This window comes from Myotis nattereri (genome assembly GCF_964212035.1).
Source record: "Myotis nattereri genome assembly, chromosome: 7".
NCBI classification, from domain to species: Eukaryota; Metazoa; Chordata; class Mammalia; order Chiroptera; family Vespertilionidae; genus Myotis; species Myotis nattereri.
This window is the reverse complement of record NC_138082.1, coordinates 6,983,849-7,010,454: the sequence shown is the minus strand read 5'-3', so window position 1 is coordinate 7,010,454 and position 26,606 is coordinate 6,983,849. Positions and strand designations below refer to the sequence as shown.

Genomic DNA, 26,606 nt, shown 5'->3' with positions numbered 1-26,606 from the left:
TCACAAAAACAATATGTAATTATATAAGTGTTTTCTGATGGTCTTAGGCGACCCCTGTGAAAGGATCGTTCAACCCCCAAAGGAGTCGCGACCCACAGGTTGAGAACCGCTGCTCTAGGGCATGTTTAGTCATCTTGTATACCCAGCCCACATCCAGTTCAGTGCCTGGAAGATAGCAGGCACTTAATACAGTGAGTACATAATAATCTTTAGGCACTGCAATAAACACTAGTGAGTTTCAAATGTTTCATTTTTCACCATCCAGGGGCTCACAGCCCATCATACAAAAGAAGACATGAAAAATGACAGGCATGAAAGCACTGTGAATAGTCAAGCAGGTCATACTGGGTCAGAGCCTGCTGTCTTTCCAGCCAGATTTACCCAGAAATGGCTCACCACGAACTATGCTCATCTTTGAGAATGAAGGACTGTGGAATTTTCCTCTGTTAACACCACTTCTGAGAAGTAAACTATTTAAAGACAAGAGGTCATAGTGATCTACAAACTATATCAGCCATCCCCCCTCCCACCTCCCCCATGAGAGTTTTCACTGCACTCTCCAACGTGACTGAAAGGATCTTTTCGGGCTTGTGTTTTCTAGGATCTGAACTGTGATGGGGGTGTATTTTGTACATAATGGGAGTGGTGGCAGAATCACTTCCTTCCTATTACTACTCTCAACCCTACTGCATAACGTAAGCACATTAACAAATTTATTTTGTGCTATTAGGCAGGCATAGTGCTAGGATGTGAGATAAGATTATCTCATTCAACGTTCATAACAAGCCTATGAAGTAAGTACTATTATTAACTGCATTTCGTGAGGACGGAAGTCGAAACTTGAAGAGGTCAAGTAACTTGCCCAAGATCGCCTCTCGAGGAGGCCTTAGAAGCAGGACTGAACCCAAGCCGTCCGATTCCAGGGCTCTCGGTCTTGAATGCTTCATACCCCTGACCTGTCGATGGGGAAACGCGGTAAACACTCATTACAATAGGTCCGCCATAAACTGTGCTTGACTTGAGGTAAATGGTAGTTTGTAAGACTGAATGAATCAAGTTGTCAGTCTTGTTGTGTGGGGGGTTTCTTATTACAGATACTGGGGGACCTGCAAGTGTGGTTAGTTACCACCATAGGCCGTCTAATAGTAGAGGATTTTAAATTTTAAGGATGTTGGGAAAACTAATTATCCACATATCTGTCTCCCCTTTGCAATTAAATAGTCTTGTTATGAAAATATTTCAATGTTGTTCTATTTTCTATTTGGCAGTTTTAATTAGTATATAATTTTTCCAGCATAAAAAGAACCTTCATATCGGAAGAAATTCTCAAAAGTGCTAAAGTGTCTGTGTGTGTTTAAAAAAAATTTTTTTTTTAAACTTTACTTTTCTGCTTTTAGACTCCAGAAAAGTTTCCTCATAAAGCTGACTTCCGTTCTGGAAATGATTTTTGTTTCCAAACATGTTGAGAATCCCTTTCTTTCATCCCTTCTCTCTCTCTCTCTCTCTCTCTCTCTCTCTCTCTCTCTCTCTCTCTCCTTGGTAGTAGCGGGGAGGAAGGAGGGGGTGGGCACAGGAAAGAGGGGAAAAGAGAAAAAAAAAAACAGAATCGCATGCCCTGTGGCTGCAGGGATCCTCGCCTGTAACTGTTTCCACCCGCCCTGCGCCCTGGCCTCTTGTTTCCGTCCGGGACGCCTCTTCCCCCTCCAGCCCCGGCAGACAAAGCCGGCGGGCGCAGGGCGCAGGGCGCAGGGCGCGGGGCTGGGACCGACGTGGCATGGAAACCTCCGCGGGGCTGGGCAGCCGCGCGCCCCGGGACCCGGCCCAGCCTCCGCCCGCCGCCCAGTCCTGACGGCCCGGCGGCGGCCCAGAGACATGGGCAGGACAGGCCGGCGGCTCCGCTCCCCGGACGCGGATGCGTTCCCCTGAGCATCTCTGCTTTGGCCGGAGAAGCCACGGCGGCGAGGTCCGCGCGGCCCCGCGGAGTAGCTCCTGGGGGTGGCCATGGGGTGCGGGCTCCGGAAGCTGGGCGACCCCGAGGACAGCAGCCCTGGGAAGATCTTCTCCACCCTGAAGAGACCGCAAGTGGAAACAAAGACAGAAGTTGCCTACGAGTATGTGTTGCTGGACTTTACTCTACAAGGTACCTTTCCCTCCTACTGTATGTGTCGGAGGCGAGGGGCCCCTGGGGTGTTTATGTGAGTGTCCGTTCGCGATGCTTGGAGTGTGCTTCCCCACCGATTGTATAATCACAATGACAAGAGTGCTTTGTCTCTGAATTACATACGGAAAGATTATTTTTTTATTTTGCTCTGTTGTTTTTTGGTGACATATGTGCTTTATGAAGTTAGGAGCACTGTTTAGGACTATTTGTTTCATTCTTAAATCCGATGCTCATGTGTAGAAGGATCCGGGAAACAGGTTTGCTTTCCAGGCCAGCCAGCGAGGGCCTGCCTGACAGCGAGTTTTGGAAGAGAGCGGAGAGGCGCAGGAAGGTAGCTGCGGGAAGGCTCCTGGCCTCCTGCGGGAGGTGCTGCCCAGCCAGCTCTGAGGTCCCCCGCTGAGCTGCAGGTTGCGATGGGCCAGTGACCGGTCTTTTGGCCGAAGTGAACTTGGAGCTTGAGCGCGCAGCGAGAAGGGAGAACAGACGGCCTTTTCTGTGAGGCGCGGTGCCCATCCCTAACAGGGCACCTCCCTGTTCCAGAAAGTTGGGACACAAATAAACAAGCCCCGATGGCAGCCCCAGGAGGGAGGGGGGGCCGGACCTCACAGACACGCGGCCTCGCTCCTTTCTGGAAGGCAGGGGTCTGTACCTCGGCCTCTGCCAACCCCAGGCTTCAAACTGCACCGTGTCTCTAACGAGGGGAGGCTAACCGTGGGGGCGAGCGTGTCCTGCCTGCCGCTGGCATTGCCAGATGCCCCTGCGTTAAGCTCCTCTCACAAAGTTATACTTTTAATTTGAAAAAGCCACACACTGTGCGGGTGGGTGGGAAGTTTGTGCTGGGCATAGGGTCCCGTTGGGCATTTCCTTCGTGTCTTTCCAACGCCCCGCGGACTCCGCGCCTCTCGGCTGCCCTGAACAGAGCATCTTTGTGCCAGAGGCAGGGCAGCCCATTTTTCTTTGTCAAAAAGCTGAGCCGGCGGCCAGCAAGCGCCTTCCAGGGGCGCACACAGCACCCACGTCTGCTTCTCCGCGACCGCACGTCCACTCCCACCCGAGGCCAAGGCCGCCGGGGGAAGGGATGTCAGCATTCCTCGCTTCCTTTTTCACCAGGAAAGTTAACAGTCGATTAAGATCATGGTGAGCAAGGAAGTAACCATCAGATGAATTGTGTCCATGCTTTTCCAAAGACCATGACTGGAGGAAATTTCCATGATGCGGCGCTGTTTTCTCCCCAGACCGCCCTGTGGATGGCTTCTTAGGACTCGCTTCTGTAAACCCACAGGACACAGACGTGTTCTCCCCTTACCCGTAAGCCCTTGTCTGTTCATAAGCCGCAGGCCAGAGCCATTTGGGGCCGCGCTTGAAGGTTTGCTGCAGGGTCCCCCGTGGGATCGCAGGCCTGAGAGGCACTTGGAGCTCTCTCCTGATTTCCTCCCCACAGCGGGAACCATCTCGGGCAAACCTGTGTAAACGCAGCCGCCCTCAAATCAGAAGCATCGACAGCGCTTTCAGAAGTCACTCCGGTTTAGTTAGAGCAGGAAGTGCTGTCTGTGGCAGGAATGTAACTCCTGCTTCCCCGCTGGGGGTTTGGAGGCGGTAGCAGTTGTCACCCTGTAGACAGAGGGTAAGTGTGGGCATGGTTTGCCGATGTCACACCAAGCGGCACATGTCTTCGAGCTGCACCTGGTTCCTGTTTGGTCCCGGCGCCCCGTCTCCTCGTGTCCCCGTTCTCTCCATGTTGTCCGACATGTTTTGTTCTTGGCTTTGACTCAGAAGCCAAAACGACATCAGCCCAGCTCCACAAACCACCTTCCTCTCTCTCCTCCGACCTCCACCTGCCACTGCAGCGCTCAGAGATGTGAGTCAGGGCGGGGGAGCCTTCCCCCTGCATTTGGCACCGGCGACTGCCCCGGGGTTCCCATCAGGAGGACCTCCGAGGCCACGGCCACGACCGTGAACGGCTTCCAGGAGGCACCACGGGCGGGCGGCCGGCCGCTGTGCGCTCGCCATCAGCCTGTCTCCTGCCTTGCCTTCCTCTGTTTTTCCAAACACAGGCCACAGACAGCGTGAAGTCCCAGTGGGGCGAGAGGAGGAGAAATGCCCAGGGCCCTGTTATGGGGCTGTGATTTCTTGAACAACTTATTTCTTTCCCATTCAAGCACATCTCTCTCTCTCTCTCTCCATACTTGGTCTTTCTTTGTTTTTTTTTTTTTTTTGGAACCATTATTTCCATCTCTATGGGAGAAATAATGTCATCGGCATTAAGCATATAAGGCTCTGAAGTCCCCGCCCCTAGGTTCTGAACGCAAGCGCTATCACTCACTCGCCGTGGCAAGTCTGTACACGTCGCTCTGCCTCAGTCCCCTCATCTGTAAAACGGGGGCTCTCATGGTGCTGACGCGATAGAGACATGCTAAGGGTGAAAGGAGATCATCTACTTGAACAGGCTCCTGGCACTTGAGTGAGCACTTTATACAAAGGTAACTAGTCTTATACCTCCTGTTATGCCAGGTCCACCAACGGCACTGGTGAGGTTTCAGTGCACTTTTGTGATAAATTTTCTGGTTTACTGTCTAACCCAGTGGTCGGCAAACTGCGGCCCCTGTGGCTCTTCCACAAAATACCACGTGCGGGCACGCAGATACAGTGCGATTGAAACTTCGTGGCCACACTCAAGGGGCCAAAGAGCCGCATATGGCTTGCGAGCCGCAGTTTGCCGACCACTAGTCTAACCTATGTGTGTATGTGTATCAGAGTGTGTATGTTTATAGGAGTGTGTTAGATATGCTTTATTAATGAAAACTTAAATTAACTCTGCAAATTATCCAACAGGTTAGCTTACCTCTCTGTCCAATCCTAGAAAAAAATCCTAAATAATAAAAGGCTAATATGCAAATTGACCAAATGGTGGAATGACCAGTTGCTATGATGTGCACTGACCATCAAGGGGCAGACACTCAATGCAGGAGCTGCCCCCTGGTGGTCAGTGTGCTCCCACAAGGGGGAGTGCCGCTCAGCCAGAAGCTGGGCTCACGGCTGGCGAGTGCAGTGACGGTGGTGGGAGCCTGTCCCGCCTCCATGGCAGCACTAAAGATGTCCAGCTGCCGGCTTAGACATTTCCCAAGGGCTCCCAGACTGTGAGAGGGTGCAGGTCGGGCTGAGGGACGCCCCCCCCCCCAAGTGCACGAATGTCATGCACCAGGCCTCTAGTCTAAGTGATAAAGCCTGAAGGATTTTTAGAGCATGGATAGCTCTATGGCTAAAAGGAGTGTCTGCAATGCTAAAAGCCCACAGGACAGGTGGCAGGTTCCTCGGTGAACTACGTAAGATGTAATTCAGTAGGTTTATGTAGAACATATTAAATAAAACGTTGCTGGCCACTAGCTTGCTTCCTTTTTATTAGAACAAGAACCCAGCCTTGTCTTATCAAACCTGGCGACAGCAGTAAACACATATGATGTATGTCTTCTGTGAAGACGCCCTGACTTGCCTAAGGTGCGATTCCTTGATTCTACGAGGAATCAATAGCTGTGAAGCTTTGAACAAGTAATCGATAGACACAGAGGCGTGTTTTCAGAAGATCCATATGGGGTAGCGAGAGGGAGAGGTGGGAAGGAGGGAGCGCAGTTAGGAGACTGCTTGCCGGGGTCAAGGCTAACCAACGCAGACCTGCACGTGAGGGGCGGCCACAGGGTGGGATGCAAGGGGCAGATATCACTGACATTGGGGAGGAGGAACGGAGCCTGTGGCTGGCGGACATGAAGGGACAGAAAGAATGAGGAATCCAGGGTGACTTCCCGGTTCTGAGCCTGAGTAACTGTGGGAATGGCGGTGCCTCTTACAGCAGCAGGGGCGTCCCAAGGAGTCGCGGGCGGTGAATGGGCAGTTTCATTGCAGGCATGTTGCACGGGGGTGGCCGAGGAACGAGCTAGAGGCGTGAGGGCCACAGAAGCAGAAAGGAGAGCACCCCCTGAGTGGAGGACCCTTTAAAGAAGTGCCACCTCATCAGAGATTAAAGGATGAGTGGGGTTTAGGCAAGGGTTTGTGTCCAGAATGTATAAATATAACTACAAACATTACCAGGAAGGAAGAGATAACCCAATAGAAAATGGCCAAGGACTGTGGGCAGCTGGTTCATAAAACAGAAAATCCAAGTGGCCAACAGATACACGAAACTGTGCTCAACCTTGTTAGTAGTGAGAAAAATGCGTGTTAAAAGCACAGTGAGACACCACTACACATCATGCAAAATGACTGAACTGTAAAGACTGCTGACTGCAGGTGTCGGTAAATCAGTGCGACCCTGTTGGACAAAGGCTTTGGCGTCACCTAGTTAGCTGAGCATACACCCAACAGAATCGTGGGCACGTGTGCACCCCGAGGCACATCCAAGAACGTGCATAGAAGCATCATTTGTAACAACCCAAGTGTGAACAACTCAGAAATCCAGGAACAAGAGGCAGGACACATAAACCGTAGGAGACTCACGCAACGGAACACCACCCTGCAGAAGCCGGCAAACATTTTCTGCAAAGGGCCAGACAGGAAGTCTTGTGGGCTTTGCAAGCCATGTGGTCTTGGTCACAGCCACTCATCTCTGGCCTAGTTGTGCAAATACTGCTCATGTAACCAAGCAGGCCAGGGGCAGTGCTCTGCCGACCTCCGCTATGCTGCAATGGCGAGGGGCGACCTACAGTGACACAAGCTACACCAGGCGAATCTCAGAAACATCACGCTGAGTGGAAGAAGACAGACACAAAAGTCCTAGCACACACCGTATGATTCCACGTCTATAAAGCTCAGAAAACTAGCAGGACTGAACTATAGTGTTCCCGGCTGCATACTCAACAGTCAACTAGAAAGAATAGCAAGGAAGGGATGACCATCATGCTCAAGGAGCGCAGGGAGGGAGAGGGGGTTGTTGTTGGGAAGGGTGAAATGGGGGGCAGCTGGAGTGCCCCGTTTTCTGGTCTTTGAATGGGGTGGTGGCCCAGGTGGTGGCAGTTTTAAGTATGTTTTGTGCATTTTTGGGGGGTGGGGTATGGTACATATCTACCCCCACTCAAAATTTTTTAAAAGGTTATAAAAAAGACTGAGTAGCTTTGGCTGGTGTGGCTAGGTTGGTTGGATGTTATTCTGCGCACCGAAAGGTTGCTGGTTCGATTCCTAGTCAGGGCACAGGCCTGAGCTGTAGGCTTGATCCCCGGTAGGGGGTGTGCAGGAGGCAGCTGATGGACGCTTTGCTGTTATATTGAAGTTTCTTTCTTTCCCTCTGCCATTCTCCAAAAAAAAAAAAAAATCAATCAATAAAAACATATTTTTTAAAAAGACTGAGTAGGAAGCGCAGTTAAGCAAGGCTGAAAGACACCATGCACAGACTCAGCAGTCAGGGAAAGCGTCAGGTTCAGTCTGGGAAGTCCTGGTGAGGCAGATGGATGGGAGCAGCACACAGTGAGGCAGCCGGAGGTTCAAACGGTCGGAATCTGGTCTTGTATCTGCCTGTAATCATGAGCCACGGAGCTCAGTGGAGTTTTAGGGTATTTTAGAACTGCAGTTATATTGCTTCAATTAAATATGTTAATGAGCGACTACAGAAATGGCAGCTTGCATTGAAAGCATAAAGGGCCTGGCGGGCATGGCTCAGTGGTTGAGCATCGACCTGTGAAACAGGAAGTTACCTTAGATTCCCAGTCGGGGCAGGTGCCCGGGTTGTGGGCTCGATCCCCAGTGTGGGGTGTGCAGGAGGCAGCCCATCAATGATTCTCTCGCATCATTGATGTTTCTCTCTCTCTCCCTCTCCCTTCCTCTCTGAAATCAATAAAAATATATTGAGCACAGGCGGAGGCCAGACGATGGGGAGTCTTCCGTGCCCTGCGAACGCAACTCCACTTTCTACAATGAGCCATGAGACTCCCTAAAACCTGAACTTTGCTTTAAAACTGTGTATACAGTTCTGAAGAGACGTTGGGGTTAATGTTTGTTTCCTAGTCTTAACAGTTTGTTCTGTTTCATGGTTTTTCAGTTCCTTTGTTTGGAACTCAGGGTTGGGAATGAAAATACTGGAACATGGTAAAACCCAGTGACTCACAGAGCGACGGCCACACAGCAGGCAGAACTGGGTCACTTCACAATGAAGCCCAGCTGTTGCTTCAGAGTCCAGGGCCGTGCGGCTTTCTTCCTATTCACAGCGAGGAAGAAGCGGATTCTGAATAGATCCGTTCCCATCCAAGCGAGGATGGGCACTGGAGGAAATGGGTCCATCCTGGTTCACACGGCTGCTCTATTGAGAGCCGTCCTCTCGTGTGAGAAGTTGGCACGAACACCGGCCGAGGGTGCACTTCTGTCCCAGGGCCTGGATGTTAATGTGCGAGGAGGGGATGTCCGCTCGGCCTTCCTCCTCGTCCGCTCCTCAGCCTCCTCCCTGTCCTCAGGCCATTCGCAGCGGTTTCTGCTGGACGCCACCGACCACGCTGAGTTAATTCCAGATGTTTTCTTACTCGAGAGGCACTCAAACTGCAGGTCTACTTCTAGGTATTGGTTCCTGATTGTTCTCCAGGAAATGGGAAATGTCGCTACGGAGCGCTGTTTTGTAGATTAAGACCGCTGGCACACAAGAACCTTGTCCCAAGTAACACACCCTTTCCCCCGGACTAACTGCTGCACAGACTGTGCCGCCGTGTAGGTCCGACAGACTTGCCCAGCCTCAGAGGGAGGCCTGAGGGGCATGTAGTTTTACATGTAAATTTCCTGTGCATTTGGAATTCTTACTTTTTAAAAGGAACTTCTGGGTTCCGTTACTTTTTCAGTTCCTTTACTCAACCATTTACATAAGTGCCTTAAGAAACCATATTTTTAGTTTCCCAGAGAAACAAAACACGGTGGTTTAACCCTGGTGAGGGGGCCCGGTTGGTTGGAGCGTCATACACTGAAAGGTTGCGGGTTCGATTCCTGGTCAGGGCACATGCCTAGGTTTTGGGTTCCTTCCCCAGTCAGGGCACATATGGGAGGCAACTGATCTTTCCCTCTCTCTCTCTCCCTCTCCTCTCCTCTCTGTATAATCAATAAAAGCATACCCTCGGGTGAAGATTAAAAAACAAAGCGAACACGGTGCTTTAGAAGTGTAATTGGAAATGACAATTCTTGCTTAACAAATACTATTTCTCCCATTCTGAATTTTAGGTGTGTATGAATTTTATTCTTAAGAATTATGCATCTCATCTTGTTCAGAATCATAAAGACAGCTGGCTCTTCAACTTAACACTGTTTCTCTTGTGTCTGTGTCTTTGGTATCTATGAATGGAAATATAGTCAAATGAAATCCTAAGAAATAAAGTTGCTTAATTGAAAAAAAAAAAAAGCTAAGGCGTTATATTTTTACTTGAAGACATACTGATGCCCCGACCCATTTTCTCCGGTGGTTAGAGCATCAGCCTTTGGACCGAAGGGTCTCAGGTTTGATTCCGAGTCAAGGACATGTACCTTGGTTGCAGGCTCCTTCCCTGGCCCCCAGGTTGGGGTGCACGTGGGAGGCCACCAATCAAGGTGTCTCTCTCACGTTGGTGTTTCTCTCTCTCCCCCTCCACTCTCTAAAAATCAATGGAAAAAATATCCTCCGGTGAGGATTAACAACAACAAAAAAGACATATTGGTAATAATTCTATATCTACCAGCTCATAAAGTTACTGTTGCTTTTTTCTTAAATAAATTTGGAAAATATAGGTTTCCTACTCATTAGTATTATCTCACATAGATAGAAGTAATAAATAATTCAATTTTATGGATGTGCAAATTTCTCTTTGCACTTGCTATTTCAGCGTCACCAAACCCGGAAGTCATCAAGATCAGCTCCATCCCAGACATAGTAACAAAAGTGGACGAGTACTATCGCAAAGGCTACGTTGTCGGGGCGGTTCACCCTGTCCTTCAGCCTGTGCGCCAGCGGAGGCCCCTGCCCGCCAGCCACCTGTACCGGGTGGTGCTGTGGCGCCTGAAGTTAAGGTGAGCCTGCTGCCCAAGGAGGCGGTCCCACTGAGTGAGGAGCTGCTAACGGGCAGTTTTCTTTGGCTGAAAGAACAGAAAGTTCGAACAACGTGATAGAAATGAAGGATCAGTAGGGGTTTGGGTTTAAGGCATGTTTCCCAGTGGTTAACGCGGGTTGGGGAAGGAAGCTTACATTTCCTCCCTTACGAGGCCTCACTGAGTCTAGAGCCTGCAGACCAACAGGCCCCAGGTGAGGAAGTCCGTGCCAAAGGGAAGGGAAGCAGCCTGGAGACGCACGTGGAAGCCGACAGGGTAGCCGCAGCTCCAAGTCCTCCGGGGCTGGGCCAGGGACTCTCTCTGAGCATTTTTAACTGCCCTGCGTTGTTCTGTTACAGGGCACAGACACCGTCTCCCTTCTGAAATGGTTACTTCCCAAAGGCCTACATACCATGTTCTTACAAAGTGGGTAGAGCTCTTATATATATATCTGATAAGATATATACGTTGATTTCAGAGAGGAAGGGAGGGGGAGAGAGCAAGAACATCAACGATGAGAGAGAATCATTGATCAGCTGCCTCCTACACGCCCCACACTGGGGACCAAGCCCAGGGCCCAGGCATGTGCCCTGACCAGGAATTCTGGTTCATGGATTAACACTCAACCACTGAGCCACACCAGCTGGGCTTGTCAGCTTTTAAAAAAAGAAATAGGTAAAAGCCATTTATTTTATTTTTTAAACTTTTTGAAATAGTTACTTTCCCAAACAATACTGCAACCATTTTTTGCCAGACTAGCTTGTAAGTTTGAACGTTTTCAAAGACTGTTGTTCCTTCCAGTGATGAAAATAACCGGACCCATTTTCTTTGATTAGCATTCCATTTTTTAAAACCACTCTTCAAGTATACCAAAACCATCTCAAAGACCGAGGTAAAACCTGTGTTTTCTCTTTCTAGGAATAGACTAGTAATCAACCACCTTAACTATGAAAGGGCTAAGCAGAGAAGAAAAAATGAAATAAAAAGAAAAGAGGGAAAACAGGAAAACTGAAGAAAGTAAACATTTAAAAACTGTTCTAGGTGTGCGTCTAAGGGACACTGTCCTCACTGAGTCACTGTCCCCTGGTCCGTGTCCGAGGGGGTGCACGCAGGCGGCAGCCTCGTCGGGCATGCCCAAATAAACACGCCACTTACCACACAGTGGGAGCACCTTTCCTACTTACAAACCTTACTAACCATGTATACAGTATTTTTCTCGTTTAGCATTGCTTAAAATAGACTCAGTGGTGCCCTGACAAGGCGAAGACTAAATAAGGGGGAAAACTCAGAGAAGAAGAAAAAGGAAAAACACGGGTCAATATTGATCTGCACTTGAATCAGATTTTCACTTGTGCTTTTGTACCATAGCGAGGTCTGCTAGTCATCCCAACTCACTTCTCAGAACATTTGTTAAAACAACAGTCATGAAACTTTTCTTCTATATTAAGTTGGAAATTAATATATGAATAAATTTAAATGAATAAAAGTGACTTTTTCTGGTATTTTTGCCCCAGAAGACAAGCGTGAGGCTTGAAATGACAAAGCAAAGAAATGATTGCTTGGGCCTTCCTTGTTGCTCATGCATTTTCACGTGAGCAAATCCGCTTAAACTCAGCAACCGGCTTCGGGCTTCTGACCCTGAACTATTCTCTGTTGCAGCCCGAAGCTCTCAGCAGCACCCAGCGGACAGAGACGCCCACGGCTGGTGATTGAGGAGTGTCCTCTAATGCATGAGACGCAAGCAAATGACGTAGCAAAAGAACTGATAGAAAAGGTACTAAATGTATACATTTTTTCCATGGGGTATTGAGACGTCATTGGTATTTCTTCTCCATCAATTTCCTTTCTTGTTTGAAAAAGAACAGAGAAATAATAGGTGACTTACTCTACCATATACCAAATTGTTCAGCGTTAAGAAACGTATTTTACTTTTTTATGTATAAAAACAGACATGGAGGCCAATGAAACAGATGGAAATGCCAGAAATAAACTTATACACATAGAAGTTTCATAACAAACCTGAGGAAATAAAAGGGGGAGCAACATTACTTAGCAAGTGCCATGGGGAACGTGGGTAGCTGTTCTGTAGGCAGCACATGCCACATGTTTCCAATGAGATAAAGAGGTCATTTTTAAGTATAAAAATTCTGAAAGAAAATGAAAAAGTAGATGTAGTCAATTATAAATAGACTAGAGGCCCAGTGCATGAAATTCGTGCACGGGGGCAGGGGGTGTCCCTCAGCCCAGCCTGCACCCTCTCCAATCTGGGACCCCTTGGGGGATGTCCGACTGCCGGTTTAGGCCTGATCCCACAAAGGGGGATCACTGTTGGACATCCCTCCCACAATCCAGGACTGCTGGCTCCTAACCACTCGCCTGCCTGCCTGCCTGCCTGATTATCCCCTAACCGCTTCTGCCTGCCAGCTTGATCACCCTCTAACGGCTCCCCTGCTGGCCTGATTGATGCCTAACTGCTCACCTGCCGGCCTGGTCACCCACAACTGCCCTCCCCTGCTGGCCTGATCGCCTCCAACTGCCCTCCCCTGCCACGACCCGCCTCCTCTGTTGGGCCCTGCCTCCCTGTGCACATGGCCATCTTGTGACAACATTAGGGCATGATGCGTGAGGACGTGACGACCACCTAGGCTATTATTAGTATAGATTGAGGACTCTGAATTTCATATATAGATATAGCAAATACTAGGAAAACTAAGCTTAGAGAATCCAGATGAACTCTGCAACAGGTGTCCTCTGGGAACCTGGTTTCAGAATCTACATGAAGTGAATAAAATGCATTAAAGCGGAGTCCAGTCTTGAATGGACACACAGAATCCATGAACAGTGGATACAGAAGGAAACAGTCCAAAGAGGCATTTGGCCAACAGTTCAACCTAACCAATCATTTTTAGTGTAAATGTAGAAGCTGAGAACAACCGCCACACCAGGATTCACTGAGAAGTTACATTGAAAGTGTGAAATCCAGTGTTGGGTGAGCTTTAAGAAAAATCCATATATTGCAACTGGCATTGTAATAACTTAGTACAGTGTTCCTGAATATTAGTTTGGTAATAAAAATTATAAATCCTGTTTTATTTGGTGACTCAATAAGTTCCTCTGTAGGAATCTATTCCAAGAGATTCATGGAGAAGGGGAAAAGTCATTTCTATACAAAAATATTTTAACAAATAGCGAATAAGAGGCCAAATTCTCAATAATTGGCAAACTGAGGAGGCAGTGGGCCCATCAGTACAATAGAACCATGGTCAGCAAACCGCGGCTCACGAGCCACATGGCGGCTCTTTGGCCCCTTGAGTGTGGCTCTTCCACAAAATACCACATGCGGGCGCGCATGTACAGTGCGATTGAAACTTCGTGGCCCATGCTCAGAAGTCGGTATTTTGTGGAAGAGCCACACTCAAGGGGCCAAAGAGCCGCATGTGGCTCGCGAGCCCTGGTTTGCCGAGCCGCAGTTTGCTGACCACTGCATAGAATATTTATGGTTCCTGAGCGTGGCAACTATATTGACCGGCAGTCTATACAGTATAACCTAATTGAAACTTAAAAAGTAAACACTATGCATGTTGATTAAAATCAAGAAAAAAACTTACACTTATAAGTATTCTAAACTGATGGGGTTTTACACTGAAGTTTTCTTTTGTGTTGCATTGGCATACTTGTAAGGTTGTAGCTTTTATTTACATGAATAGAACCAAAAAACTAAGACATTTCCTTTCCAGGAAGAAAGGGTGGGACTTGCTCACTGTTCCTGTGCCTGTGCCTAGGCTGTGAGTGGCTGTGTCCGAGCAGCTGTGGCCTGTGCACAGCCAGGGACAGCTGCCCCTGATGTCCCCACTTCTGTGAAGGTCACCGGCACTCAGAAGGCTTTTCAGGAACAGGCTGGGAGACTAGACTTTTATAAACGACATACACATGCTGTTTACTACTACTATTCTGGGAACTTTTTTTTTTTTCTGGGGATAAATCCACTCCAGAAAATTTCTGTTGAAAACAAGAATATAACGGCTAGTTCAGTCTTAATGGATCGCCGTCAGAGCTCTTGTTTTGCATCTGACTTCCTGGAGACAGTTACAGGCCCACTTAAACAGGAAAGTACTGTTATTCCAGCAATTAGAGGAACGGTTATTTCAGAAAGAGAGCCGCTTCAGGAAACGCGCAGGGGACATGGAGCGTCGCCCGTGTGCGCACAGGAGCAGTGGATGGACGCCAGGCGTCAGCTTGGAACGGCCGCCTTGGATAAAGAGTTGGTGGTTGAACAGCTAGATCTTAAGTCATTTTAACATTATAGCAATGTTTGCTCTGTTTTTAAAAGTAGGTTCGCAAGTGTTTTTTCCCCAGGATTTTTAAATAAAAATAACATTGGAAAACATCCATCTTCCAACTTAAAAATGGAAAATACTAATTAACAGAGTCTGTTACCGGACTTTTCCAGATGAAACTTTCTAGTAATAGGAAAAGGTTTCTTCACTTTTTCACCCAAATCAACGTATAAGACTCGAGAAGGCACTGGCGGTCACTGTACCGTTTCCCCCTGCAGGGTGCCCCCCCCCCCCACCGGGCCCTGGTGTGAAGCACAGCTTGTGATGATGGCCAGGCTTCGAGCAGTCACAGCGTCAGTGCTAACTTACAGGAGTCAATCAATGGCACTGTGTCCGCAGAGTCCTTTGTCCAGCTCGCACACCCACACGTCCTGCTCCGCCGTCTTCTCCGTCAGCGGGAGCGACAGGACAGGCGCCCTCTCTTTTTTAATTTTTTCAAAATATATTTTATTGATTTTTTACAGAGAGGAAGGGAGAGAGATAGAGAGCTAGAAACATCGATGAGAGAGAAACATCGATCAGCTGCCTCCTGCACACCCCCTACTGGGGATGTGCCCGCAACCAAGGCACATGCCCTTGACCGGAATCGAACCTGGGACCCTTCAGTCCGCAGGCCGACGCTCCATCCACTGAGCCAAACCGGCCAGGGCTAGGCACCCTCTCTAATGGACACTGCCCTCTGCCATTTCGTTTCTGACTCTAGATGTCCACAGTTGCAACCTCCATCATGACTTACCCTTCCTCTCCCAGGTAACGTTTAAAACCTTTCATGTAGCCCTGGCTGGTATGGCTCAGTGGACAGAGCGTCGGCCTGCGGACTGAAGGGTTCCAGTTGGATTCCAGTCAAGGGCACATGCCTGGGTTGTGGGCTCAAGCCTCAGTAGGAGGCGTGCAGGAGGCAGCCAATCAGTGGTTCTCTCTCATCATTGATGTTTCTATCTCTCGCTCCCTCTCCCTTCCTCTCTGAAATCAATAAATATATACTTAAAAAATAAAACCGTAATGTACATATTTAGACCAGTGACCACATAAAAGAGGTTGCTCTTTCTTTAACTTATTTAACAAGTACTTACAGGGCACCTATAGGTACAAAACATTACAATACAAAGATGAATAAGACTCATCCTGCTCTCAACATAATTGCCAGTCACACCCTGGGGGCCGGGAAGAGACACGGGCACAAAAGGAACAGAGAAATGCCCTGACCAGTTTGCTCAGTGGATAGAGCATCGGCCTGCGGACTGAAGGATCCCGGGTTCAATTCCGGTCAAGGGCATGTACCTTGGTTGCAGGCACATCCCCAGTAGGGGGTGTGCAGGAGGCAGCTGATTGATGTTTCTCTCTATCCCTCTCCCTTCCTCTCTGTAAAAAATCAATAAAATATATTTAAAAAAAATAAACAGAACAGAGAAATGAAGCGCAGGCAGAGGAAGGAGAAGTGCTTTGAAACGGCCACTCGTGTCTGAATGTGTCACAGGTCATGCCACGGGCTCTGGCCCCGTTCTTGCCCTGACAGAGCAATCTAAGCGTGTTCCTTGGCCCGGGCGGGCGGCAGTGGCACCAGGTGCACGCAGTCAGAAAGCTGCCTCAGGCAGGCAGTGCGAACTGGGTTTGTGCATCACACACGTGGCCAAGAATCTGCCCGTTAACATTTTTCTTCCCCACATCAAACAACGAGTTGTCAAATGTTATTTTTGAACAACTGTATATTTTTTTGTTTTTTAATGAATGTCTTCTGTATTCATTAAGATGTGTTTGGTAATGTTATTTTTGAGGATTTCTCAGGATAGTTTTTCATTTTGCCTCAACTAGAGAGGCCATGGTTACCAGGTCTGCAGAAATCATGCTATGGAATGACTAGCCCTTCCCAAAAGGTAACCTTTTAAAGAAAAACAGGGCTCCTGCCTGCACCCTTCCTAGCTGCCTGAACTGGCTGCAGAAGTCACCTTCACAGTGTGGCTGTCTCGGGAGTAGCGCCCTATCACAGGTCGCTGGTTTGTTCGTGAATAAGTCTTTAGTCACCAGCAAATGCATTCCCTGTGCTAATTTCCTTAATGAGCCTACAGGAAATTGATTACTTGGCAATCAGTTGACATGAAACTCCTATGTTGTCCCACCGTCTCTTTTGAAACCTCAGATCAATGAAGCTTCTAAGCGAGGACGGAGGTTTGTGGGACTCCTGGCCCAGCATTCTGCGCCGTTCTGCAACGGGACCGACCTGGACGGAGCCGGAGAGCCCGCCTTGCCGGGGCGCCACTCCTGCGAGGACAACGGGAGAGGCTGGGGTGAAGGCCCCCTGGGCGGGCAGCCCCCGGAGAGTGGGGCGGAGGGAGAGCTCCCCCCAGAGAGCGGGCCATGCCAAAGGGAGCCACACGGCAGCCCCAGGTCCTCCGAGGCAACACGGGGAGAAGGTAATAGACCAGAGGAGTAGAGTCAGGACATCTGTTGGGTTAAACTTAGCAAAATAGGTTGTTGGTTTTTGTTGTTAATTCTCACCTAAGGATATTTTTCCCATTGATTTTTTTTTTTTTTTAGAGAGAGAGAGAGAAACATTGATGTGAGAGAGGCACATCGATTGGTTGCCTCTTGCATGGGCCCCAACCAGGGCCAGAGATAGAACCCACAACCCTGCAGTGCGAGGGCCAGTGCTCCAACCACTGAGCCACGCTGTCCAGGGCTAACAGAGTAAGTTTTTTAGGCAAAGTAAGTTTCTAAAGGTTACGGGGACGACATAAACGAATATAAACTCGTCTTATTCTTTAACATTATTACAGTGAGAAGTAAGGCAGGACAGTTTTCCAAACAGCGTCTCTGGCGGGTCCGACAGTGCCGCCCACGTGAGGACACTGTGTGAACACTGCTTTCCTCTTAGGCCCTCACCAGCTCCCTGGGAAGCCAGGCTATGCCTGTGAGTCGAGAGAGCGATTCTCTGAAGAAAGCTGCTCTGACTTGCGTGTTTCCTTGTCAGCAGCGTGTGAGGATTTTCGTTGGCGCCTTTCCCATTGTGTGGATGGCGTTCACCCTTGAAGCTCATCCCTTTCTTTGATCATCACTTAGAATATGAAAATGGCCCGTCATGGTGAAACAAGTCCTGTAACAATAGTGCCCGCATCCTAAAATATCTTTAAACCATCGTTTTATTGTTCTCAGCCAACTGGCAAGTCTTTTGGAGAAACGGAGACTCTGTTTTTGGACTGTTCAACGTTTTCTGGCACCTTCCCAGGCATGTTTGAAAAAGCAGATTAGAGCCCTAGCCAGTGTGGCTCAGTGGATAGGGCATCAGCCTGCAGACCAAAGGGTCCCAGGTTTGATTCCGGTCAAGGGCACGTACCTTGGTTGCAGCCCCTCCCCGGCCTGGGCCCTGGTCATGGTGTGTGCAGGAAGCAACCAATCGATGTTTCTCTCACATCAGTTTTTCTCTCTGTCTTTCCCTCTCTCTAAAATCAATGGAAAAATATTTAACAACAAAAAAAAAAAGCACTATTTAAAAAAATCAAAGACTGTGTAAGACCTTAGGGTTAGGGATATGCTTAACTTCTGGGATGAGAACAGGACTGCCCTCCTCATGGGACGGGGTTGTGAGAAGGAAGGAAGGGAAGTCTGCCAAGTGCCGAGCCCAGGGCCTGGCTGTGTAAACCCCGCACCAGGTTAGCCGCTGGGACATGACCCTGTCATCAGTGTTGGTGCTGCAGCTGCTCACAGTGTGACAGGGCGTCCTGAGCGGTGTCTGAGATGTGCTGAAATCCCGTACCTGACAAACACCCATTGGACCCCGGTCAGCGCCATCTCCTTTACAAAACCGGGAGCATTTCCCACTCCCCCTCTCACCCATCCCCCACCACCACCTGCCCTTTCCACCGGTCCCCAGCTCACCACCACGCCGGCTTCCTGCCGCATGAAACACTCGGGAGTGGAAGAGGGAGCGAGCGGTGGGGCTGTGGTCAGGGCGCTGCTCACGTCCACCCACTGCTGCCCTTCAGCTGCTGGTGCCCAGCCTCCCCTTGGTTAGGTGTCTGTGTCCAGGTCTTTAAGTTCTAAACCAGGAGGCTACCTACTTAATGTGTGTCCAGTCCACCTTTAGATTCCACCTTCTAAACGGCTTGTTTTTAAGTCATACCGTTCCTAATAACTTTCTGCAGCAGGGGAAGCAGGTACCTACAAAAGACCTCTTAGAGAACCGGATGAAATTCATGAGACTCAACCCAGAAAAACGCACACAACACACACACCCAAGTCCTGGTGTCTGTACCGCACGCGGTGGTAGACTTTCTAACACAGTCACGGGTGTGGGGCCGTCGGCTGCCCAAAGGAAGAATTTGCCAACTCACAGTAAAGGCTAAGACACGACCCAGCAATTCCATGTCTGAGTACGGGTTCTAGGGTGGCTCCCACACGTGTCCAAGGAGACATGAGTAATAATTGTAACAAAATTTGGAAGCAGTGTCTGTGTCCACCAATAGAGAACAGTAGACTGGAATACTGTGTGAGCGAAATGACTAAGATCTGTTAAGTGTTAACCATACTGCAGAAGCGTAATATTGAACAAGAAAATCAATTTAAAGATTGGCATGTATAGCATGATGCCATTTTTTAGAAGTTTTTTAACTGTAAAACATTGTATATCATCTGTGGGCATATAAATCTATAGTGAAAGAATAAAAGCTTGCATGAGAGTGGTAAACACCAAGTTCATTATAGTAGCTATTTCTGGAGCATGGGATAAGAGAAGATTACATAGTGAGCCTCAACTATATCCGTCTCTCAACCCCTTAAAAAAAGTCTGAAGCAAATACAGCACAATGTTAAGATTCGATAAAGTTGAGTGGTAGATAATTTTTTATTCTCTACTAGAGGCCCGGTGCATGAAATTTCATGCACTGGGAGGGGTCCCTCAGCCTGGCCTGTGCCCTCTCGCAGTCCAGGAGCCCTCAGGGGATGTCCACCTGCCTTGAAGGCAGGAAAGGGTCCCGGCCTGTGCCCTCTCGCAGTCCAGGAGCCCTCAGGGGATGTCCACCTGCCTTGAAGGCGGGAAAGGGTCCCAGCCTGTGCCCTCTCGCAGTCCAGGAGCCCTCAGGGGATGTCCACCTGCCTTGAAGGCGGGAAAGGGTCCCGCCACCACCACGGCATGCGCCAGCCGTGAGCCTGGCTTCTGGCTGAGTGGCGCTCCCCCTGTGGGAGCGCACTGACCACCAGGGGGCAGCTCCTGCGTTGAGCGTCTGCCCCCTGGTGGTCAGTGCACGTCATGGCGACCAGTCGTTCTGACATTCGGTCTATTTGCATATTAGCCTTTTATTATATAGGGTGCTTGTTATGTGCTTGAAATAGCTCGTGATTAATAAAAAATATTTTAAGAATCTTTTCAGTGAAATTATAGCTCTTCCCTCTTTCTTTCTGAATGCCTGTCCTCAGATAACAAGTTGTATATAGTCTTCAACGTGTTTGATGATGAGTCCACCAGCTGGACCTACCAGGAGGGCGTCCTGTCCATGAAAGTCACGAGGAAAGGACCCGTCATTAGCACACTTGATGCTGATTGGCTGGAGTTAACGACTTTCTACTATAAGCAAGGCTTGTCTTTAATTGACTCTTTTGTGTGCTGGGAAACCCCTAGAGGTAAGTTTCCAGTTGTGATAATGTCTTTAAAAACTGACCTTATGTTGGAGTGGGTGGAAATGTGTTTGCCTCTCAAGATCTGTGGCTAAAAGGACAGATGTTATTCCTGAGGAAATAGATTCCAGTCCTTGCACGACTCTGTCGCTTTAATGTGAAAGCTTCACCATCCCGGTGGGAGACGTTAACGTGATGTTTGCTGTTGGGTTGTCACTGTCAGGACTAGACAGACCTCCAGCAACCCCACCGGGGGCTGATGACGGCATTTGAGAGTTACTATCCAAACGGAGGACACTATCCCAATGTGGGCACTACCTACCGGATTCTTTCTCTACTTTGTCCTGAAAAATAACTTTTGCTTCAGAAAATGATATTGATCTGATGTTCCTGTCTGCCTTCCCCCATCGTTCATCTGTCTCTAGCCTTCCTCTTTTAGTTACAAAGGAATCTGTAGTCATCCATCTACATCACAAAAACAACAAAGAAACAAACAAAACTCGAAAAATGATTTTCTAGGGAAAGTGTTTTTAGAAAGAGATTAGCGCTAAAAGAAAAATAGACATTAAGGAAGCTGGAAACATGGAAGGATGGAGGCCATGAAAACCAGAAGAGGGCCGGCCCATGTGGCTCAGTGGTTGAGTGTCGACCTAGCTCCAGGAGGAGGTCACAGTTCGATTCCGGTCAGGGCACATGCCCGGGTAGTGGACTCGATCCCCAGCAGGGAGGTGTGCAGGAGGCAGCCAATCAATGTTGATGTTTCTCTCTCATCCATGTTTCTCTCTCTTCCTCTTCCTTCCTCTCTCTCTAAAATCAATAAAAACATTTTTTTTAAATGAAAAACAGAATAACTGGGGACCCTAACTCAATGAGGTTAGAGAAAAGAATGAAGAAGTAAATAAGATGAGATCTCAGTATACCTTATTATCATTAAATCGGTGCAGTGATAACTTCACTGATACAACTGAAGACTTTGGATGAATATTTTGAATTATCGAGAGTCACATGTTCCAGGGGACCCTTCTAACCAGAAACCAGGATTCAGGCCCGAGCCCACGGCAGCCCCAGAAGTGCGGCTGCCTGCAGAGCGCTGGGCAGAGCAGCTGCTCAAGGAAGATTTTTTGGTTCTTGGAAACTTCTTCCGAGTTGGTCCAAGGGGAAGAGCATGGGCCTTACGATCAGACAGGCCAGGTTAAATCCGATCTCCTCTCCTGATTAGCTGTGGGATCTGAAGAAGGTAGTTGAGCCCCGTTTCTTCGAAGGGGGATAAAAACTGTCTTACTTTAACCCACAGAAACAGAGACGGAAGGGAAGGCTACCAGAAGGGAGGCGGAGGGGGAAGTGAAGGGGAAATAGCACTGTGATGAGTTTGCGCGGGGTCAGATGGTCACTAGGATTGGGGGTGATCACACTGTAGGACATAAACATGTGCAATCGCTGTATTGCATACCTGAAACTAACATAACCCGTATGAGACTGTATGCCAACTGTACTTAAATCAACTAATGAAAACTTAAAAAATACTGCCGCTTGATCGTTGTGAGAATTCCATAAGCTACAGCCTGTGCACAGGGACCCCCCAGCGCCCGCGCGCCCTGGGTGGCCACGGTCTGAGGCTGAGTTTCTTTCCCGACGCTGGTCCTGTGCAGTCACAGTGCTCTGAGCGCGGGTCTCCTACTTGGGGGTCGGTCATGCTTCATATTTCTCTACCCCCTCACCCCCTCACCCCCTCTCCCTCCCTCCGCCTCCCCCCTCCCTCTCCCCTTCACTTTCCTTCTCTTTCCCTCCAAAGAGTCTCAGTTGGAGCCATTTCAAATTTGGGGTTGTGACTAACTGCTGCAGGAAAAACAAAAAAGACTCCTTTCACGTCTCTTTCAGGCACTTGCCCATGAAGATAAAATTAGCCACAGCAGTTGCCAGTGAGAGGCTGGGGGGAGGGGGGGCTTTTGTTCTTAGAGCTCCCAGGCTATTTAGAGATCCTGGGGCTGGGGGTGGGAGGACATTTTCCACCCCACCCCCACCCCCGCAGCCCCTGGGTGCATCACCCTGACTTGCTGGGAGCAGCCGGGAGCTGCAGGGGGTGGTGACCAAGGACCAGGGCCTGTGTGGCTCTGAGCAGCAGGGCAGGAGGGAGCAGGGCTGGGCTGGTGGCTTTGTTGGGGCGACAGGGGAGCCCCGGGACAGGGCACCTTTCCTTCGTCCGCTTCCACCCTCTTCCAAGATACCGTCAGGAGTCAGCCCACCACAGGAACGAGATGCAAAGCAGACACGGCTCAGGAATGGAAATGCCCCCCAACAGCTGGCGTTTCATGAACCCCTTCCTCCAGTCAGAGAGGGACCAGGAACTTCACAAGGACCCCCGCGGGCGGGCGGTGGGAGGCTGGCGGGGTGTGCCAGGCCTCTCCCGGGCCCTCCCCAACCTCCACGCCTCCTCTCAGGAAAGCCCCCCCTCCCACCCCCTCCGGAGGTGCATGTCCCCAGCCCTCCCCAACCTCCACGCCTCCTCTCGGGAAAGCCACCCCCCCCGCCCCCTCCCGGAGGTGCATGGGGGCCTCTTGCCATCCCTGCGGCCGAGGGTTCCCACTGCCCGGCCCTGCACCCAGGCCCAGCGCTGCCGTCTCCGCCAGCGTCCTCGGCTGGGCCCCTGCACACTCTGGGGGGACACACCGGTGGGTAACACCCCCAGATGGACCCAGGAGCGCCACCCACTGGGCCAACAGACACAGGCGCTTGGTCCTCCGAAGCAGAGGCTTGCGGGCAGCGCCATGGGGTGAGACGGCAGCTCTGCCACGTGGAGGTGTCAGGAGTCTGTAACCGCCCACTAGACGGAAGGCTGGCAGGGAGCGAGCTCCAGGGCGGGAGAGAGGAGCTGGGGAGGCCTGTCGCTGGGGAGAATGGCGCACACGGCGTGGGAGAGGTGAGCACAGCCCCTCCTCGCAGAGTCTACGCGTGCGTACCTACTGCGTGCCTCCTGTGTGCCTCCTTTGTGCCTCCTGTGTGCCTCCTGTGTGCCTCCTTTGTGCCTCCTGTGTGCCTCCTGTGTGCCTCCTGTGTGCCTCCTGCGTACCTACTGCGTGCCTCCTGTGTGCCTCCTTTGTGCCTCCTGTGTGCCTCCTGCGTGCCTCCTGTGTGCCTCCTGTGTGCCTCCTGCGTACCTACTGCGTGCCTCCTGTGTGCCTACTGTGTGCCTCCTGCGTGCCTCCTGCGTGCCCGCACTGCTCTCAGCAGTTCCCAATCACTAACTCAGGTCACTCCCACAGCAGCGCTATGAGCAAGGTCTGCTTGCTCCCCGCTTACAGATGGGGAAACTGAGGCACAGAGCTCTGCGTGTGCCCCTCACACAGCTAGACGGGGGTACCAGCGTGGAGTGGGTGCTCTTAGGCATTTGCCATCGGCCAGGACTTTTATTCCAAGTCATCCATTGAACATGGAAAGGAGGAGTCTGGCCTGAGGTGCGTTTCTGGAAGAACCGCTCTGGCTCATCCTGCGAAGTGGGTCACAGAGGGGGTGGGCGGGAGCAGGCAGGGCGGGGCGGTGGGGTGAGGGCAGAGACAGGCTGGCATTCCTTCTGGAGACAGGGCTCCCGAAGGAGACACAGTCCCCATGGGCTTGCCCGCCACCGCCCCTGCCCTGGGCCCACCGCCCTCAGCTTAAGGCCCACAGTGACGCGTGCACCGAAAGACGGCCGTGGAGTGTTCCCGTCCCGCTAGACGTGGCATCGACCTGTAGCTGAACTGAATGTGTCCGATCCTGTCCCGACGCGTACCCTCTTCCCTGGGACCCTTGAAGCGTGTGCTTCTTCGTCCAGGGCCCGGGGCCCCGGGGTGTGGCCTGTGCCAGGGGGTTCAGAGTTCACAGGTGAACCTCCTCCCGTGTGTCCTCACCTCAGGGGGGCCGAGGGGGCCCTGTTTCCTTACACCATAGGGACATGCGGGAAAGGACGCCAGGTTTGCATCCACTTCGGACTGCGCCTGGAGCCCACCCTTCATCCACACAGTGTACGTTCCGTTGCTACGGGTGGCACTGGCTTCTGAAAGGGTTTTTTGAGAAGCGGCGGGTCAGGGCTTGGTGCCTTTTCATGTCAGGCACACGGAGAAGATGGTAATACTGCCGGGCACACGGCCCAAGCGGAGACAGCTGCTCGGCAGCAGGCAGCGCCCCGGGTCTGGGCGCACCTGGGCCCCGCTCTCTCTCTCAAACTAAAAGAAACGTACAAGTACGGGGAACCCTGGTACCAGGAACAAGAAAACAGGCAGAGCCACAAAACCCGTGGTTCTCACGCCACAGCATCCCCGAGGACGCAGATCGTAAATAACGACAGTGTTATCGAAGCATATCATTATTCTTAAAATGCATGCCCCCGTCCTAACTAAAGGACTTAGGACATAGCCATTCTTTATGGTGGTTAGTGATGCCCTGAACTTACAATCAGAAAGAGACTTAGCTTTGGCTAAGTGGATAGAGGGTTGGCCTGAGGACTAAAGGGTCCCGGGTTCTATTCCAGTCAAGGGCACATGCCTGGGTTGTGGGCTCCCCAGTAGGGGGCATGCAGGAGGCAGCCGATCAATGATTCTCTCTCATCATTAATGCTTCTATCTCTCTTTCCTCCCTTCCTCTCTGAAATCAATAAAAATATATTTAAAAAAAGAAAGAGACTTGATTCTTCTGGTCCCTTTGGTGTGACAAAGGTCAGGTACATTTAAAAGGAAATAGGGCATCTGCTGTCCTTAGAAAACCTTTTCCAACGAGTTAAACTTTCCTGGACGCCACTCGGAACAGCGTAAGTTCTTCATGGCGGTCTGTCTTCACTGTCAGCGATGTGCAAATGACGGCACCATGATTTCCTCTTACGGTGGAGAAGCCTGTTCATAAAAACTAAAACTACAAATCACACGGAAAGCATTCTTGCCTCGTTTGTATTTAAGTTTAGCAGAGCACTGAAAGCTTCGGTGGCCTTTGTTACTCGGACAACTGTCAGCCAGGCCAGCGTGGAGGTGACCCTGCGCCACATGAAAACCACATTGTTCAACCCACATGTGACCGTGGGAAAATGCCTGCGATTGCAAAATTGGAGACAAAAGAACATCCATAAAATCAGTTTAGCTTTGGCCAGATGGTCATTGTCAGCCGTTCAAGAAAAGGTCTCCCTGGAAACTTCCTGCCCAGCAGGCGTCCTTTCGACAATGACTTCTGTTTAGGACCTTCCTGTCACCGTTCATTTTTTTTCAAGCGTCACTGAAGTAAAGCATTGTTCCATGTTTGCATTTCTGACGTCATCTTGCCTCACATTCGTGTTACTGTCCCACCTGTACATGTCAAGGGTTAATGGTGCTGATGTCGTTTCTCTCAGGAGTAGAACTAACATGCAGACAACCTACAGGCCAGAAACCACGATTCGAGGTGCAGATTTTTTCCGGGTGCTCCTTGGGCTTAGGAAATCGGCTGGCCTCTCCGTGTAGTAGGATATTACTTTATCTTGTTTTGGTTATCATCGTTTTCATGTTCACAGTTTGATTTTAACGGGCTGACGCATAAAACTGTCTTGAACCAGGGGTCCTCAAACTACGGCCCGCGGGCCCCATGCAAATACAAATATTGTATTTGTTCCCGTTTTGCTTTTTTTACTTCAAAATAAGATATGTGCAGTGTGCATAGGAATTTGTTCATAGTTTTCTTTTAAACTATAGTCTGGCCCTCCCAACAGTCTGAGGGACAGTGAACTGGCCCCCTGTTTAAAAAGTTTGAGGACCCCTGGTCTTGACTTTGACAACAAAAATGTAACCTTCAGAGAGGAGGAGGGTGTTGCTGATGGAGCCACAACAAATGTTTACAAAGGGACCTGCTTGCCTTTCTGCTTCCTACGAGGGTTATTTAAGGACGGGGACGCTCTTAAGAAACACTTCGTATTTGCAACTCTTCTCAGCTGTATCCTCTTCCTCGCAGGGGACCACGTGCCTAAAGCGCTGGACGGGTTCTTCATCTACGAAGAGGAAGGCTCCGGGGTGCCAGGGTCCAGCCGAACAGGAAATGATGCCATCGTGGTGGAGCAATGGACTGTTATTGAGGTAAGCTGCCGTTGGCTGACAATTCGGCTTTACTTTCATATTTAGTTTTATATACTTTTTAAATATTTTATTGATTTTTTACAGAGAGGAAGGGAGAGAGATAGAGAGTTAGAAACATCGATGAGAGAGAAGCATCGATCAGCTGCCTCCTGCACGCCCCACACTGGGGATCGAGCCCACAGCCGGGGCATGTGCCCTGACTGGGAATCGAACTGTGACCTCCTGGCTCATAGGTCAACGCTCTACCACGGAGCCACGCCGGCCGGGCTCGTTTTATATGATGTTAACGGCCTTCAGCGCCTCGCACAGTGAGCCCCTCCCGCCTTCTGAGCAGCCTTCAGACGCAGGAGCAAACCTCAAACCTCTCTCCGCTCGGGGAGCAGTGCCTGTGACCCCCAACTTGTGATAAGACAGCAACGC

General features: G+C 50.1%; 1 protein-coding gene across 3 annotated transcripts in view; it reads left to right on the top strand.

Moving 5' to 3' along the window:
* The first annotated feature begins 872 nt into the window (after positions 1-872).
* Positions 873-26,606, top strand: part of RFTN2 (raftlin family member 2) — a 41,364-nt gene continuing 15,630 nt past the window's right edge. Inside the window, exons 1-6 of one of the 3 annotated variants that reach the window (XM_081095415.1) lie at positions 873-975; positions 9,976-10,159; positions 11,837-11,951; positions 16,652-16,925; positions 19,924-20,127; positions 26,065-26,186. In XM_081095415.1, the coding sequence (XP_080951541.1) occupies positions 939-975; positions 9,976-10,159; positions 11,837-11,951; positions 16,652-16,925; positions 19,924-20,127; positions 26,065-26,186 (936 nt within the window). In that variant the 5' untranslated portion in view covers positions 873-938. Of the gene's footprint in view, positions 976-1,635; positions 2,141-9,975; positions 10,160-11,836; positions 11,952-16,651; positions 16,926-19,923; positions 20,128-26,064; positions 26,187-26,606 lie in introns of those variants that run through there. The other 2 variants (XM_081095414.1, XM_081095416.1) reach the window with 2 other exon arrangements.